The 18,538-nt window shown below is 40.4% G+C and overlaps 1 protein-coding gene across 1 annotated transcript in view; it reads left to right on the top strand.

Annotated features, from left to right (window-relative positions):
- Positions 1–328: 328 nt before the first annotated feature.
- The window catches only part of LOC119157044 (multiple epidermal growth factor-like domains protein 6), a 200,822-nt gene continuing 182,612 nt past the window's right edge, over positions 329–18,538 (top strand). The window contains exons 1-4 of the mRNA XM_037407565.1: positions 329–463; positions 15,131–15,265; positions 15,907–16,016; positions 17,506–17,610. Of these exons, the coding sequence (XP_037263462.1) occupies positions 384–463; positions 15,131–15,265; positions 15,907–16,016; positions 17,506–17,610 (430 nt within the window). The 5' untranslated portion in view covers positions 329–383. The remainder of the gene's footprint in view (positions 464–15,130; positions 15,266–15,906; positions 16,017–17,505; positions 17,611–18,538) is intronic.

Raw genomic sequence — 18,538 nt, 5'->3', positions numbered from 1 at the left:
CCCGTGTTGTGCCCAACGGGAATTTGGACCGAGAGGAAAGTCCCTTTCGAGGAGGGGGAACCGCAGAGACAGCCCAGAGGAGGAGAGGTGAAGCTGGAAGCACGCGGGCGGCGCGGGGCGTCAGGAGAGCCCGCGGGTCCCGGCCCGGGAGCCCCGAGCCCGCCGGGGGGGATGGGGGCACGGCGGCCCCTGGCCCCGAGCGGCGCGGGGAGCTGCGGGGCGGGCTGGGGGCGGGCCGGGGCCGCCCAGCCAGTGGCGCGCCTCGCCGCGGCTTTAAACCATTTGGAGGGTCGGCGGTAGCCGGGCGGGCGGCTGGTGTACCGCTGAGCTGCGGCCGCCCTCCGCATCCCTCCGCGCCGCACATCGCTTCCCTCGGCGGCGCCATGGGCCCGGGGCCGGCCTGCCTCTGCCTTTGCCTGTGCTGGGCGCTGGCCGCCACGGAGCCGCGGCTGCAGCGGGGCATGTGAGTGGGGCGGCGCGGGCGGGGGCTGGCGGCACCGCGGGGCTCGCTGCAGCCTTTGTCTCTTGCGGGGCAGGGTCCTGCGGGGCTCCCCGCGGAACGCGGCTTCGGGTTCGCCGCCGTGCAGCCCTGCCACAAAGAAAAGTTTAGCTGGGTGCGCTTTAACTTCCCAAGGTCCCCGCCCGCGGTGCGGGTTTCTGATCCGCGGAGTGATTTTTGAATGGTTACTCGTGAGACTCCGAGCCCCGGAGGGACGGCGGGCGGGCTTGCTTGACTTTGATTCGAGATCTGAAGTGAGCTTCAGAGAGTGCATCAGTATCTCTGAGTCTGTTTCTTCCTTCTCATTTAAAAAGCGAACGGGTGGCAGAGCTGAGCGCTGTACAGCTGCCCTAGTCCACGCTTTTAGAGGGGCTACGGTGAGCTTTACCTGGTGGCAAACGGCAAGAGAAAAATCAGAGTAATCAAACGTAAATGCAATCAGCAAGAAATAGAGACCATGAGCAGGCAGAGGTGGGAGCGGTGGAAAGCATCCATCCGCAGCTGTAAGCACAGCTCCTTTGCAGGCACAAAGGAGTTGAGTCCACATGTATGCTTGTGCAGGAGGAAGTTTCTATGAGGTGTTTTGCATGACATGAGCAACAAATGTCCTTTGTTGTAAATGCGATGTAGCATTTTTGTCAAGAGGCGGTTTTTATAAATTCTAAAGTAGAGTAGCTGACAGCCTGCGCCAAATCTTATGGTTTAAAATTTTTGCCCATTGAAATGGAAAATAAAACGTCTGGAAACTGTTCCCTGCTTTGTGTTGGGCATCTTGTTCTCTGCAAAGCTCCTTTTGTGTTTTTAAGGAATGTCCCCTGTCCTGTCCATCCGTCCCCCAGCAACCTGACAGAAGCCTTTTCAGATGTCTGTGATAACCCGATTTCTAGCCTCTTTTCTCTTCCTATATTTTGACATAATGAACTTCATCCCATCTTTTTATAATAATTTTTTCTTCTATTTAGTTTAAATTTAAGCATTTCCTCTGTCACGAAATTGAGATTTGTAAGCCTATTGCTCATTGGTTTTCTATGCAATGTCATGTAAATATGTATTTACAACAAGTGCTTTAAAGTGGTTTATATTACTCCATTTTGCTAGAGCATTAAGTATCCATCACAACGTTTAGAGAAGTCAAGTTCTTTTTCTGGTAAAGCATTTTTCTTTTAAAAAAGTGCTCTGTGTTTCAGGCATGCTTCTTGCTCTTTTTGTAAGCAATTGCTGTACTATGAGGAAGAGTACCATTGGTCTACATTAATCTATTTGTATTTGACATAGGCAATAACTATGATTCTGCACTTTTGAAGCTGGAGGTGGTGTTAACTGTGAATTGCCTCCAACCAGTTTTTGTTTGCTGTTCTCTTTTTAAAGGTAGTGTCACTGAAAGAATACAGGAAACAGTCCCTTCTGGAAATGACATTGTTTGGAGATATTACTGTTGGTCTTGAGTCCTTGGGAGCAGCAGTGCACTGTTAGCCAGCAGCAATCAGAAAAACCACCCAAACCCCTGTACCTGTGACAAAGCCTTGCATGCTTTTCCCAAGAGGCATACCCCTGCCATTACTGTAATTCTTATTCCTTTTTTCTGAACTAGGGCAAATATAAGTGTTACTCCAAACTTACTTTACACTATTCAGAGACTTGACCTTTGATGTAAACAGAAATACAAGGCATCATTACTCCTAGCGGGTAAGCCTGCTAGCTTTCACCAAGAAACAGTGAAATATCCAAAAGGACACTTCTAATGAATTGCCTTTTTCTAGTAATTGTGTTTTGTTCTTTTGACATTGGTCATCTGCAGCCAATGGGATAAGAACAACAAATGTATCCCTTGGAACATACCATGCTGAGTGCTTTCTTGTTTAGCATTTGCTGCTGTTTTGATTGAGAACTTATGTGGCTGAGGATATACAGGATATTCTTCATAATTGTTTTTGCTCTGCTGCTAACTTGAGTATTTGCTCCTAGCTAAAATGCAAGCGATCTGTGTGGATGTTGGTATTCTGCTTCCAAGCCCCCTGAGGAGATTTAATGTAGAACAGATTATAGGATGACTAGCTATTTCCATCAACTACGTTTCCAGACAATTAGCCCTTGATGATCTTGTATTAGAACTTTAGAGAACACTGGAACAACCAGAGAACAAATTTGCAGTGTTCATTGAAAAGCATGCTATTTGGGCCTTGAAATGAGGAATTAACCATCTCTCACCATAAAAAGCACATTTTTAGCAGCTCACTTAGCAGTGAGCTCTGTAGTTCAAACCTGGGGTATATAATGACATTCTAATTGTGATGTGTGGTTATCTAGCATTGAGTTTACTTTCAGGGTCGTGCTTCTCAAAAGGCTGGAGGTAGCTGTGGGGCAGAGCAGAAACAGGAACTATGAGTGGAGGGCTTCAGTTGCTGTCAGAAGTGGTAAATCCTTTCCTAGAGAAATATTCCACTACAACTTTAAGTACAGATGTTTGCTCACAGTTACCTATATAGGACAGAACAAAAGGCAGGAGTGGTTATGAGGCATGTGCTAAGAACCCCCTTTGTGCAATGAATATTACCTTTCATAGTTAGGACTGAGGCATAGCTCAAGACTGGATTCTTCTGTTCCCAAGTGACACGAGTAAGGAGTTCTTTGGAAAAGTCATGAGATAAACTTCATCCCTCTTAATTTTAAGCTCATTGACTTGCTCTGTGGCTTTGCAGGTCCAGGATGACATCTGAAGGGTCTGATTTGGTTTTAGAGGATCCAGTCACAATCTTGCAGTAAAAATATTTTGTTTAGACTTTTTCATTGCTCAAATGTTGCAGCTGCATATTTTCACTCTATTTTTAAGCAAGTAAATTTGGTCACATTCCAAGGAACACCTGGATTTAGAGCTGAATTCCTGGCTGAGTAACTGTTTTCCAGCTTTGTAAATTCTATGGGGCATGGTAGGCTTACTTGTGTTCCTCTAGATAAATCATATTCCCAAAAGCAAAATCTAGCATTCAGATGGTATCTACATTTGCAGTGCTCAAGTAAACTTGGTCCTTTAACTAACCCGCTTATTGGGCTACAAAGATACAGGACAATTTTTGTACCGTGTGTCTCATTGGAAACAGATGTGGCTGTGGACACCATTTTGAAGTGATATAAATAATTGGTTTAGGTGTAATTAAGAAGGTGAAGCCCACTTTTTTTGAACACTCGAGTGCATTTCAAGATAAACTACTGTTGTACAAAGCATTTCCATATGAAGAGATGCTTCTGAATTTTGATTGCCACAGTGGAACAAATTGCATGCCACTTTATTTTCTTTGTTGCATTCCTACATATTCAAAGTGACACAAAAAATGTTTCTGTAAAGTATTATGGTGATACAGCTTAAACTTGGATCCTGGAGTTTTGTCATAATACTGTCCAAATGATGTGAAAAGTAGGTTGTGTAATCAGCTCTTGGTGAGAAATTTTCTCAGTATATTGGCTGTTTAGCCAATATGGTGTATTTTCACCTCCAGTGATGCCAATTTGCAGGTGTGAGGCAAGTCTTTATTCCTAGCATTAAATAAGGGCTTAAAGTGTGTTTAGTTTTTGGAGCTGAAATGATTCATGTAGTAGAATTTTCTTCCATTTCTTTGAATGGGATATCCTATGTTCAGAGATTTGATAGTTAACTGAAGATTGAAGGTTTTCAAGTGAGAATAAGGACCTGATTTGCCACTGGTGTATTAAAATTTGTATCTCACGTTAAGTAAGCTTAAATTAGGTCTTTCTTATCAATGCTTTTTAAACCTTGGTTGAAGTGATGCCAGCAGCCCAGAGTCACTGCCGAATTCTGATTTACGTTGCTGAATTTTACCTAACAAGTTTTTTTTTTCAGCTGAAACCTCAAGTACTTCTTCCCAGTCCTGTCTGCCTAGGATCTGTAAGGTTGCAGCAAACCCTCAGTACTATTGAACAGCAGCTACCTCCAGCTTTTGAGGTTTGGATGATGTGATCCCAGTAAACATGATTTAAATGCTTTGGCATAAAAGTTATGGCAGTCCTGTCCTGTCCTCTCATTCCACCCTTCCCCTCTCCCCTCCAGTCCTTTAGTATCCAGTAGTTCTTTCTAGGAAAGAAAAATAAATGTTGAAGACTGAGATCTTTCTCATCTTTGTGAACGTGAACGTCATGCTTAACAAAAAAATGTCTTTCTAGTCTGTGCACTACAGTATCTTGCCACCAGATAGAGCTCATGCTGGTCAGCACTGTAAAACAGAATCACATTTTTCAAGAGTTTGCTGCGCTTAAAGCCTCTGTTTCGGACTTTCTAGAGGAAAATCAATTTTGAGTTTAGTCTTTTAATGGATGAGAAAGGGTTGTTGCTTGGTTGGGGTTTTTTTCCCCTCATCCCAGTATGTTCATTGGAAGGAGACTTAAAGATAATGAATATCATCATGATATAGTTCTTTTCCTGATTTATGACTTGGTTTTCTGCTCTTCAGGAGAAACATGAGATCAAGACTTCCACCTAAACTCTGAAATAGCCAGAAGACTAGGAAAATAATCTTAAAATGTGATAGCCTGAAGTTGCTGTATTTATCAAAGATAAACTTGATCTCATGATTAACTGTAAAATATTTTCCAGTTTTATAAATATGTTTTCATGTCAGAGACATCATGTAATATACCTACAAGAGCTTTAGAAGTTTGCTGTCCGTAATCACAATATATACTGTAAGATTCTTAAATATGCAAGTTTAAGGTAGGTAAGGCTCTACTATTCACTTTTGATGGGATTTGGCTGGTTACTCTTCAAAAATTCACCCAAAGAGGAAAGAACATGTCAGCATTTCTTTAGGTTTAATTGTGCTGCACTTCAAAATGTTGATACAGTTTAATTATTTATGCATATGTTGATTACATGCATATCCTGTGTGTTCACAGTATTTCTGATTTTTAGGAAAATTGCCTGCTTTTTGCTTTGACTTTTTTTCTGCATGGGTTATATCCAGCGCTGCTTATTTATCTTAGTTCTGGCACGCCATGATCTAGATGTGACAGAGAATGTGGAATTTAACAAATTTGAAGAAACCTCCTGGTGAGAGGGGGTAAGATTATCTGGTAATGTAAAACCTAGTCTTTGATGACTCGTCAGCAGAACCTCCTTTGATGGAAGCACCGCTTTGGCTCTCAGAGAGTTAACAGACCATATTGGAGACTTGTGTTATTCACCAATTAAATACCTTCCCTCTTTGAACACAGTTAATAGATTTCCTCCTTCTGAAATTCAAGCCTGTTATTGCTTACGTTCTCTCTAAAATCTATTGCTTTTAATTTATTTCTGAGGAGAAAGAAATTTCCTTTCATTACTGCTAAATCAAAGCATTTTAAAATTGCGTACTGAACATATGTAGTCTTGAGTTTATACTTTGGATTCCATGCTGGTCTTGGTTTAAAACTGGTCATTAATTGTTCTGGAGGTAAACTTGAGATTTCTGCCTTTGTGTAAGAAGATGTACACTTTCAGATATAATCTGTACACAAACTGGGCTGTACACTGAGCTGTATTTCTCTCAGTGCCTTTGACCTATGGTGAATATTTGATCTCGTGTGTAAAAAAGGGGAATGTTATTTAAGTTGCAGTGCTGACCTTTTTTTTTTTTTTTTTTGTATTCTTTAGCAGAAACACTGTACTGCCTTCCCTTTGTTAAGTCAGAGCAGAACTTGCTCAGATTGTTGTGTAGTAGAGAACACCATGCCCAGACTCTGTTTTTATGTACACAAATTAATTGAATATTGAAAATAAATCATAGTATCTGAGCCTGTGCCTCAGAAGACTTTATAAGGTGCTTTATATTGTTTTATAACAAAAAATGTTATCTGAAATTATGAAACACATATTTTGGGTTTACTGTTTTCGGGTGAGAGTATTTCTGTATAGGAAAAGAGTTTTCATACACCTCAACCCTTACAATACTCTTCAGTGGTTATCTTCTATTTGTAAATGCTAGCACTCTCCCTGCCTGACAGATGCATCATCGATGGTGAAAAATACAGTTGCATGAGCTTACCGCTTATAATTGTAGTCTTTGAAGCAAGGCCTGTCCATCTGTTCTTGTCTGAAGTAACACCAGGAATCTGTGGGTTATTTAGAACCTCTGTGGAAGTTTCTCATCTGAAAGATACAAATGTTTGGTGAGGTGTTTTTCCCCTGTTTGCTGCTGTTGAACACTAATCCAGTAATGCATGCTTGTTAGTTGGCATGTGGGTTTTTTTTGTGGCTAGAATTCATAAAATATTTAGCTCAACTAAAATTGCTTAATGTTTAAAAAACAAACACACAAAAACAAATGGGCATTTGCATCAGTGTTATAAAGCTTAGGGTTTATAGGGGAGTAGAGTACTTGGAATATTTTAACACTTAAAACATTGGCATGTAGGGAGTCTTCTTGCATATATTACATGATACTTCAGAAGTAAGCATTCAAGAAAAGAGGTTTTGGCTCTAAACTCTTAAAATCTGACATCTACCAGAAAAGCAGCGAACAATTCCTAGACACTGGTTGCCAAACTGAAACTGAGGATTTCGCTACCTTCTAACTAGTTTCACTGTCAAGTGATGTGGCACTTGCTGTAAACCAAAATGAGCTTTTTCTCTTTGTGACACAAGTGGTATGACACTTTTCAGTAATTTTAATTTTAATATTTTAGCATCAAGCCCTCTTGTGTCTTCTTGCCAAAAGAAGTTCAGGTGTGTACCTGGCAGATTTACCAGGGTGACTTTTATTATAACACTTTTCCTCAGTGGAATGATGATTGAGATGGGTGTAGTTAATGTGAAACTTCATCTAGAGATGACTGCTGCTGCTTGATGCTTTCCTCTTTGTGCTGGTTTTGGCTGGGATAGAGTTATTTTTTTCCATAGTTGCTGGTTGTGGGGCTATGTTTTGGATTTGTGCTGGAAACAGTGTTGATAATTCAGGGGTGTTTTAGCTACTGCTGAGCAGCACTTACACAGAGCCAAAGCCTTTTCTGCCTCCCATCACACCCCACCCCACAGTGGGCAGCCTGGGGTGCACAAGGAGCTGGGAGGGGACCCAGCGGGGACAGATAACCCCAGCTGACTTAAGGGATATCCCACACCATATGACATCATGCTCAGCATTTAAAGCTGGAGGAAGAAGGAAAGGGGGATGTTTGGAGTTATGGCGTTTGTCTTCCCAAGTCCCCGTTACGCGTGATGGAGCCCTACTCTCCTGGGGATGGGGAGAATGCCCATGGGAAGCGGTTAATGAATTCCTTGTTTTGCTTTCCTTGCATGCATGGCTTTTGCTTTACCTCTTAAACTGTCTTTAATTCAACCCATGAGTTTTCTCACTTTTACTCTTCTAATTCTCTCCCCCACCCTATGGGGGGGAGTGAGCGAATGGCTGTGTGGGTCTGAGTTGCCAACTGGAGTTAAACCACAATGCTCTTATAATTTCACATTTTCTTATTACTCAGTTCAGTCTAAATTTTGGACAATTATTTGCTTTGTCTTAACAATGAGTACATGCAAACTATTTCTTAGCCTCTATATGCGTGACCTCCCATATGGTCTTCTCATTACATTAAAATTGGATTCTTAGGACAAAGGCCCTTAAATTGTCTGTGAAGTGGTCTGCATGCTAGGATGGTTGGTTGGTGCTGTGTGAGGGCTTGGTAGGCCTGGTCACTGGCAGTGATGCTGACACTCTCCTGGATGCTATTCTTTAAGTCACTTTTTTAAAAATATCCCCTGTGTAGAAATCTGTGGAGGTGTCAGAAGGCATCTAACAATAAAGAACATAATGGATTTAAGAATATGCTAATATCAGCTAGTCTCTGCAATTATTGTGCTAATACTTTGGTAGTGAATTTTCTTTGTTTACAATAAGACTCAGGCCAAAGCAGCCATATGTTGGGATAATCAACTATTTTGGGTACAGTAGATAAGTAACGTGCATGCTTCCCTGAATATGCATGAAGACAGGTATTTGGAGGCTATCAGAGTTGTATGCTAAAGTGGTGATCCTGTATTTGCCATTCTGTGGGTATGCACTTCACTTGATGCTTTACCTGATCCTGCAGATGCCACTTGGTGCCTGCAGAGGTCATCCGGTAGAAGAAACTGTAACACTGGATGTTGCTGGGGGACCGAGGCTATGTGACACTACTTAAAATAACAAAACAAACAAAGAAAAAAAAAAATCACTCCTTCATTTAAAATACAAAAAAAGTTACTTTCCAAATCATAGTTAAATGATCTGGATGTGCATGTTTATCTTCTGCTTTTCTTGCTAACCAAAATAGATTATTCTGTCTCGGGAGAGGGAGGAGGATAGTTAAATAGAAGCTAAACGACAGACGCTGCACTCTGATAGCAGTAGGAACTAAAAATCTTATTGTTGTTATAATAGCTGAGTGTGTAATTAATCATCTCGTATTGATTTGCTCTTAATCTAGATGCAGTGCACAAAGGCTGAAAGAACTCTCATGTTATTTAGCTGCTCCATCTAATCAGAGAGAGGATGTGAATAAGACGCAGCAGTGCATTAGTAACCTGTGGGCTATAGGAGAGTCTTCTGTGGTGGACCTTTGTCCACAGATCCAGAGAATAGTAGTGATAATGAGACAGAGTCTAAATGAGCTTGGAGCTTACAATCCATATCCCAGAGGGCATATAAACATCCCAAATATTGATACAGGATCAGTAGAGAGCAGGGATTGATTAGTGGTCAAAGGAGCAGGATGTCCTAATTGTCTCTGGTAGTGCTGATTAATTTTATCTGGGAAATGTGGGGAAATGAGCCTTAAAATAGACTAAGGGGAGCTTGGCAGTTTTGTCATTCCCACCTTTGTGAATTATTGTTGCTACTAAGCAATATATATCTAGAGACAAAATTTATATCTTTATTTCTATATAAATAAATGTTACTTGTTCTTTGGACCTTTTGTTTCTGTGGACTGTTTCCTGATTTTGACTTTTTTTTTTTTTTTTCTGTGCTCAGATGGAATTTGCTTTTCTCTCTTTTTCACTTGAGATTTTATTTATAGCAAACTTTAAATCAACATCCTGTTTGCATACAACATGGTGGTGTTGACTTTGTTTCCTCTACAGTGCAGCATGCTTCTGCATGGTGCCAACCTGCCTTTGTCTTTTATAAAAAGCTGGGGATGTTTTGCTTGGGTGGTTGCAAGTGTGAGGAGATTCAGACAATTTTGTAGCCTGAGAAGTTTCTAGCCAAAGCCATTGTAGCAATGTGCAGTGTATCTCTAGAGCAAAACCACTAGTTGTCATCAGAGTAGCAGATAATTTAGCCCCGACTATAATCTTGGTTTCTTTAAGGTAGGTGCTCATTTGATCTTTACAAACTAACTCTGGAAAAACATGTAGACTATGCTTTTCTAAACTTTTAATAACGGCATAAAGGGAAGGAACACTGACCATTTAATGTTTTGAAAATACAGAATTCCAGCCGGTCACTTCTTATGACAAGTTTCATGTATTGACTACTTTGTGGGAAGATCAATAGTGTTCAGGCTGCAAATTCTTCAGCTGAGGCAATGCAGGCTGCGACATCTCGTTCTTAGGAAGACATTAACAGCCTTCTGGCTTAGCATAGAAGGGGGTGTCATTCACTTAGTCTCTGTGGAAAGACCTAAAATCAGACAGCCAAATCATTCTTTGCTTCGTATTCATTAATGTTTTGATTTAAAGTTTGTGCTGTTGAAAGAAACCTTTAGGGATATCTTGATTACCATTACATCTACCTACCTTAGATTCTTGATTTGAGCTGGTAAAAAAGTGGATTGATAGAGTGAGATATTTACTTTAATTGTCATTCAAAGAGCCAGGTGGTTAGGATCATGTTAGGCAGAACAAGAAAATATCCCTGTCAGAGATACGATGTATCTTTTAAAATGGTGGAGCTATTCCCTTTCTAGCTCTTGTGTGTTCCCTTGTTTTCCCATCTCCTCACCTCTGCTTGCCCCTTTTGGACTGCACGTGCCAGGGAGTGTGTGCAGCTGCCTTTCTGCTCCCACAAGCAGATGGCCTGTACCTGTCTTTTCCTTTGTTACGTGAAAACCGTGTGCACCTCATTGTAAGAGCCTGTCTATTGCTGTAGAAAATTATTTATGCTTGTTTGAGTGTGTGTAAAAGAGATAGCTGCACTGATATTCTTCTCAGAGTTGCAGAGCCATGGACAAGGATAAAACAGCAGAGCGCCTCACTTGGGAGACCGTAGACATGCTGTTTCTAGCATCTATTGTCTGCCTTGGGTTGTGGGAGGGCTGCAGTCCCTTCTTAGGGGAACTTGGTTGAGATGACACTGGTGGTGACAACAGCTTGAGATAGAAGACATAGAATTGCAGCTCAGGACAAATGACCAGAATTGCCAGTGACTCACTGAGGACTTCAAGGATGCTGTCTGTATGTCCAAGTGCTGGTGGGTGAGATCAGTCCATTGAGCTTGTGGGCTGCTTCCTGGAACGGGCAGCGAATGGCTGCTAAGGGGAACAGGAAAAGGGGTGAGCATGCAGCAGCACTTTGCCTAAGTAACTGCCTCAGCCTCAGTAACTCGAGGCTCATGGAGTTCTTGAGCCAGGTTTGTCACCTTTGTATTTAATAGACCTCCATGGGTGCTCCTTTGACTGCATTTTTGTATGAAGATACGCATTCCTTTTTAAATTCTAAACACAGGAATGAATTCTATCCCGCCTGGAGATGCTTTTAATTTTCTCTGAACTTTTCCTGTTGTGCAGTAATTCGTGGGCATCACAGCCGTGTGATTAGCCAAGGCTGCTCTTGCTTCATGTTGGTCTAATTATCTGTTCATTAGAATCTTAAGTCTCGAGCTGGAAATGTGTAGGGTGCTTTTTTTTTAAAGGGCAGTCTCCTAATGCAAATATTAAAAGAGAGTTTTCTGGCTTGCCTGAGTCAGACTGACAAGCTAATAATAGCCTTCGTGTTAGTCTTGGCTAACAGAGTGCATCAGTATAAAAAGGTTTTAAGGGACTGGTGTATCAATCAAATCATAGAACATAATATGCTTTTGTGTATTTTGCTTGTTTTAACTCTTAAACTCCCATTAAGAAATATTTTCTGAATGCGAAGGGCATGGGGGTAAAAATGGAGCTCGCCTCTAAATATACCATTACATCCACTTGAGGTTTCAGGTTAATCTTGGATGGCCTCTAATTAATAGAATGCCATGAAACAAAATTGTATTTTCAGTAGCCCTAGGCTTGTTCAAGAAACTGTTCTTAAGTTTATAGATAACATATCAAAGAGCAATGAGTCAGATAGTCAACACACCAGTTTTTAAGTGTTGGGGCGGGGGGGAAGTTGTGAAGATGGCTAATTGTTGAAGAGGGCATGTTTTATTTCCCAGTTCTGCCAGCAGAGGATTACATGTTATACAATTGCTTCAATTTAATTGTAGTGTAGCAGAGGTTTTGATATCTGCCTTTAAATTATCCCAAGGGCATCTAGGAGGAACGGCTTACTTTGAATAAATCTTAATAAACATATGACTTTATGCTGCTGGCTTGTTTTGTTCTGTGAGCGCCATTTGTTCCTATTAACTATATCACAGAAGTCAATACAGCTATTCCTGGAAACATGGCAATATCACATGAGTAAGGTTTTATAGGATGGCCTCAGTATGTCATTACAACAATTGTCATCTTCTCTCTTTTATTTGTGGAAGAGTGATGCATATGAATGTACCTTTATCTGGAAAGTTTTGGGCAATTCTAATAAAAGGAGATATGCATGAATTATCAGTACATGATGTTCTGTTCACTAGAGGGAGAGTCATTTTAAAAAGCCTGCTAAGTGAGGCATGGTTGCTAAGTAAGGCGAGGGTTTTATTAGACCAACTGACGTAATGGAAAAAAAGCAGGCCAGATTTTGGGCATACAAAGACCTCCTTTGGATGTGAAACAAATGACAGACTTTGCGCTAAGAATGGCTTGGGAACAATTGCTCTGAACTTAAGCTAAATATGTTAAATGGTGAGGTAATTTGAGAGGAAGAGGTAGCTGGGACACGTGGAAAAGACTGTGAAGTAATGGAGAGAACATGGGAATGTGGAGGAAGGGTGGTTTCTGGAAGAATTTAAGGCAATCTGAAACTACGATGCTACTGTCTTCTGTCTTGCTTCATGGTGTTGGCAGCCACAGAGAGGGCAAACTCCATGAATGGGAAATAAGGAGCAATATAGAAAATGAACCCTGTAGTGGAGGAGGAAGAATGTGGAGCAATAGCGGAGGGATGTCCACTGAAAGTATGTTTTAGGATGATGGAGATGAGCAGTTCCTCCAAAGCCTATGAGAAATAGGCATTCTGGTTCAGGAAACTAGCTTCTGTCAAGATAAGGTTTTCTAATACAAACGTACTGTACTTTTTGTTTGTTTGTTTGTTTTTTTTTTTTTTTCTTCCCCCATGGTGAGATAAGACAATCAGAGCATACAGTTGTGGACTTTTTTCATAACTTTATGTAGCTTGCCTGGAATTACTGAGGGGGTACTTCGTTTGTTTTTAAATCCCATCTGTTTCTCTACTGAAGTGTCCTTGCTGGGAGAAGGTCCTCTTTACCCTGGGGTGGATGTTCCAGGTGTTCACCTTTGCTGGGGACTTGCAGTGCTGTTGGGAGACCTGTCGGATTTCCCATTCTAAGTGGGCTTTGCATGACTGCTGGCCTTAGCAGAGCACTGAACATCTTCTGCATGGTACTGGGAATATTGTGGAGTGGATTTGATCTAGGTAGGCAGGGTTTCTTCCAGGTGTTTAGCTCAACAGTAAAAACAATCATGCTTATAGTATTTTCTGTTCTGCACAGGCTTAATTCAATGGTGTTTGTAAACCACCTGAAGACCTGCAGATGAAAGATGTCCTTTTTTATTAAAAAGGCTACCTTGCGTGGTGGTCAGACATAATAGGGAGCTGTAAAGTACTTTGGGCCTCTGAAATAAAAAGCACCATAAATCTTGAATGAGATATTAAAATATCCAGTATAACTAATGATAACTTTAACTGCCAGGCAGCTGTTTGGCTAGAACAGTTTATCTTATTAACGCAGGAACCCCTCCTGTTTTCTAGCACAGGCTCATATCCATACCTTTGACAGAGGAAACAAGTGTGTCAGTGTGTTACTCTTTGTTACTCTCTAGCCTGAAGAGGGGTCCCAAGCTGAAATTTGGGGAAGTATTTGTCTGCTAGCCAGTATGACAACTGTTGAATGTTGCTTACCATTTACCAGAGTGGGTATACAAGGTCCCTGTTTCCCCCCTGTGTTTTAGTCATTGAGGCTTAAATTTGCAAAGCCTCACCAGCTAGAGAAATCTGTCTTGGGGAATTGAAAATTTAGTTATTACACAAATGATCTTAAACTACTAAAAAAAGATTAAAATCACTGAATTAATTTCATTTTTGTTACGGTATACTTCTGCCTGAAAAGACAAAAAAACCCCACATGTTCTGTGGCTTTAGTTAGACCCTGCATGTTCTGTACGGTTATGTTCTGGCATGCAGCATTTCCTAATTTACACCGGGGCAAAGAAATCAGAATAAAGAAGACAGAATCTCTGCAAAACCACCACCATGTGACGTTTTTTTTTGACCCATCGTACCTCTTGAAATCTTGTTATTTTTGTAACTAGGGCTAGGTAGCAGGATGAAGATTACATATCATCCTACAAAGCAAAGCTTTTATTTTGATCTTGTTATTTTAGAATAATCAGCAGAGAACAAGGATACTACCTCCTATGAATTTCATGTGCTTCCCAAAGGGGACTGATAGCAAAGGGGGGACTCTTACAGAATATAAGTTTTCCACAGCAACAGTTTAGATAAATCTTATCTGCCCTTGAATTTGTTGTAAATCTTCCATTGACTTGTGAGGAGTCAGAATTTCATTGTATATTTGCATACTGTTTTTGAAGGCAGGCGCTGTGTTTTCATTGTGTGGGTATGGAGGCTGGCTATTCAGTAGCTTTGAGCCGTGAAGGTCAGTGCCTGTAGCTGTCAAGTCTTTGATTCCCACCCTGGCATGTCAACTGAAATAAGGGGCTGTTGTGTGGACCAGGCCTAGCAGGGGGACTTCCAGCAGTCTCAGCACAGGAAGAGCCTCTCCAGCTCCCTCACCTTGGTCTTCTGCTCCTCAGCTCGTGAGGCACCAGCCTTCCTCAGGCAGTGCCTTGTCTGAAAGGGTTGCCGTGGGCTGGTATTATCAAGGGACAGCAAAGAGTGTCTGCTGAGCAGTTGGTCAAATACTGCTCCAACACTTTAGCTCTCATTTTCTGGGAACAATGTACATTTGTGTTTTGCTAGCTGGGCCTTAATGTAAAAATACCCCGTCATCAGGAATGCGTTTGCACTTGTGACTTGTCCGACCAATACATAATGAAATCTTGGCTCCATTAACATCTGTGGCCATTCTGAAGTCATTGGCTCATGATTTGTCAGGTGCGTGTGGATACTGAAGAGAGCCGTTTGATCAGTCAAAGGTGAAAAAGTCATAGAACTACAGTAGTTTTAATAGCAATATAAATCTGTTTCAAACTGTTACACGTAGCACAATTTCATGCATATTTCTTTAGACTTAAGAAATTAGTGCTAAAGTGTGACTTTTTCTTTCCCTCAAGGCCAAATGTCTGTCCAGTGTTTGAGCTGGCACTGGTAGGACACCAACAGCCGTGTGTTCAAGCCTTTAGTCGCATGGTCAAGATGTGGAAACAAGGATGCACAAGGAGGAGGTGGTGTATGGGCTACGAGAGGAGGTAAGCTATTTTTATAAATGGATTCTGTTACTGGACTTAGTGCAAATTCTTCAACTGTTTTTTTCTTTGTGTATGTGTTAAATATTTAATCTGAAATGCGTGACTTAGCGGGATGCTAACTATATCCATAACTGAGACTTTAATTCTGTTATTACTGAGCAGAAAATACAACTTTTTTTCCTGTGTTCTGTGTTGGTCATGAATTTCTTGACTGGCTTTAGATCACAATTTTATATTATCAGAAAATGTTCCTGTCTCATCCTTTTTCAGGTGAATTCCAGCTGTCAAGACATCTACTTTGAAAAATTGAACTTCTATTTCTGTCATATACTTAGAACTGATGGGAGATCTGACTCCCCCAACAGTTAAAACCAAAACTGATTGCAAAACAAAATTACTCACCTTTTGACTAGCCTGAATACAAATTCATCAGAAAATTGCGGACATGGTATAGTAGAGCTATTGGATGTTATCAGTTATCAGGATACGCTTTGTTATATTTGCTTCATTTTTAACGAGAACTACTGATAGGGGCTGGAAAAGCATATCTTAAATATGACAGAGTTCAGTTTGCTACTGATGAGATGTGAATAAGTGAAATAGAAGTTGTGATTGTTCTCTTAAACTTACTCTTTTAAAAGGTCTGGGTACTACACGATTTACAAGCAAGTGTACAGAATGGAGCATCAGATCGTCTATAAGTGCTGCCCTGGATGGGTCCAACATGACAATGAACCTGGCTGTTTGCACTGTAAGTTGATGGCACAACTGTGACAGACCAAGAGAGAGGACACCCTTAGGCCTTACTTTCCTACTGATAATTATTTCTAGAAAGATGGATTTTGTTTCTTGCTATTTGTGACTGGGATTTCCAGTTATAAAGAGGTAATCTCTTGATGGGGAAATAAACTTATTTTAAAAATACAAAAGCTGTCATGTGTAAAAGTACCAGATATCTCTAATATTAATCTAACCAGTGGAAAATTAATTTCTGATTGTAGTTGTAACATTTTTGTGCCAGCCTGGCTTTGACAAGCCAACTGAATTTATTGCTGCTACCCAAATTACACAAAGAAATCTGCTGTAAGGCACTTGTTTTTTGGATGTAATGCTTCTTGCAGAGTCTGACTGGTTTTGGCTTTTACACTGCTGCTGTTGCTGTTGAAGCAATTGTGTTTCTACCCTATGGTTCCATCTGATGAGAGCCCATTTCTATCAGTAATTTCTAATCATGATTGGATGTTTTGCTAAGGGATGGAAATCAGTTTAAATGATAAGGAAGCACTTCAGCCACTGTTAACAAGACATGAGTAGAAGATAGCAATCTACACAGTGTTTAGTGTTGTTATGGTTTTGTCAGTAATTGTATTTTCTGTATGAAAATTTGCATCTGTTCCTACGTATTTTTTTAATCTTCATACCAACTTGAGGGCTGCATTCAGAGAGCTTGCTTCTATGGTTGTCTCTTCATATATAAAACCCAAAAACAAGCCTGAGAGGTAATTCCTGTTACTTTCAGCCTGAATCTACATATTTAGTGTGCACCTGTTTAGTTGTAGGAAGTCAAAGATATGTTTGCAATCTTTATTTTTATCTCTGGTGTAAAGGAATTTAGCGTATTTAAACACCAGTGGCAATAGAAAATCATTTTCTTACTGACAAAGCAGTGCAGACTTGTTTTGATTTCTTTAAGGCACCAAAGTGGTTGAATTCTTCTTTTGTATCTGATGTTCTTTGCGAGTTTGGCTCAAGTATGTGGAATTTAATTTATTATAAATAAATAATGTTCTGTGTTGGAGGAAGGGAAGTATTGTAAATCCCTTGGACATATGTAACATCTTTTAGTATGCCAGTGTTTCTTAACCATTGCTGCATTATTCCTAGCAGTTCACCTCTTTCATCCTGGCTTCAGGCAGTGCTTAGAGTCCTGTGTTTGTCTTCTGACTGTGAATCTTGGAAGACTAAGAAACTGTCTTCTGACTCTGAATCATCTTTGGGTTAAACTACATTCTTAGTCTTATTTTTATTAAAGTTAAATTTCTTAATATCAACATGGTACTTATACCCATGATAACAAGTTCTATTGCAGTCTAACCTTTCCATTTAAATAAAAGGCTGGATTTTTTTCTTATTTGGAAGTTCCTGTTACAGCAGGACTATGACAGGAAGAGAAAATTCTGGAGGATCCTTGGCACAAAACCAACAAATAAACCCGTTTCATTCTGCTTGTATGTTACTAGTGCATTGCATGGCTGGCACTTGCTTCAATGGAGGGAAATGTTCTGAAGCAGGATCCCAGGTGTGCCAGTGTCCTGCAGGATTTCAGGGTCCTCGCTGCCAGTATGGTGAGTCAAACTTAAATTGTCTCAAATGCATCTGGTGTTTGGGTAAAATGCATGTTTAACAATATTTGTTAAAATGTATTTTATTAATGTTGACTTAAAATTAAGGTTGTTTTTGCTGCACTCCAACTGATTATTTGGCCATTCCCTTATTTTCCAGAATTTGCCTTTTTTGGTATTGAATTTTGACAAAGCAAGATGAAAATTTAATTTGGTTGATATCAGATGAGTTTCTGATAATATATTTAATGGATAATGCCATTGAATATCAGCAGCAGTGTCCAGTGGAATATCTTTCTATTGCTTTTGAACTTGTATGTTCTTGTGGGGCTCTTGCTAAATTTGTCAGCATTGCTTTTACCCTTTTGTGAGAGTAAATTCTGAGTCAAAACAGGTTGGGCAGTAGGTAAAGAATGTAACAAATGAACCAAATGTATGTATTAATGGGATTTCTTTTGGTGCTTCTGACAGTAGGAAGGCTGGTTTTACAGATCACTACCAAATATTTCCTAGTACTCTTGATGTAATTTACGCGCTAATCTTTCATTTCAATAACTGTGTTCTAGCATATTATGCTAGACTTAAACCATCACCCGCTCTGTGGGAATCTTTTTCTCTTGTATGCTGGTTCACAGCCTGATAAACCCACAACGAGTTGTCTTGTAATTTGTGTGAAATAAGACCATGATGTACTCTGTAAAGCTCTCCAAAATTACAGAACTTCATCTGTTTGGCTTCTAAAGGGAGGGGGGAAAAGTCATTCCTTCAGAGTAGGCTGTGATTGGGACAAAGGATTTCTTTTGTATTAGGCAAATGATAATTTCCTTTTCAACTGAAGTACATTGTGTTTTGTTCAAAGAAAGGCAGATTTCTGAATATTAAGGTTTTTCACTTTTAAATTCTAAGATGTTCACATCCTCACCTGGCTTGT

Source organism: Falco rusticolus, chromosome 13, assembly GCF_015220075.1.
Source record: "Falco rusticolus isolate bFalRus1 chromosome 13, bFalRus1.pri, whole genome shotgun sequence".
Classification (NCBI taxonomy): domain Eukaryota; kingdom Metazoa; phylum Chordata; class Aves; order Falconiformes; family Falconidae; genus Falco; species Falco rusticolus.
Note: the sequence above shows the minus strand (reverse complement) of the source record. Positions and strands in the feature narration are given on the sequence as shown.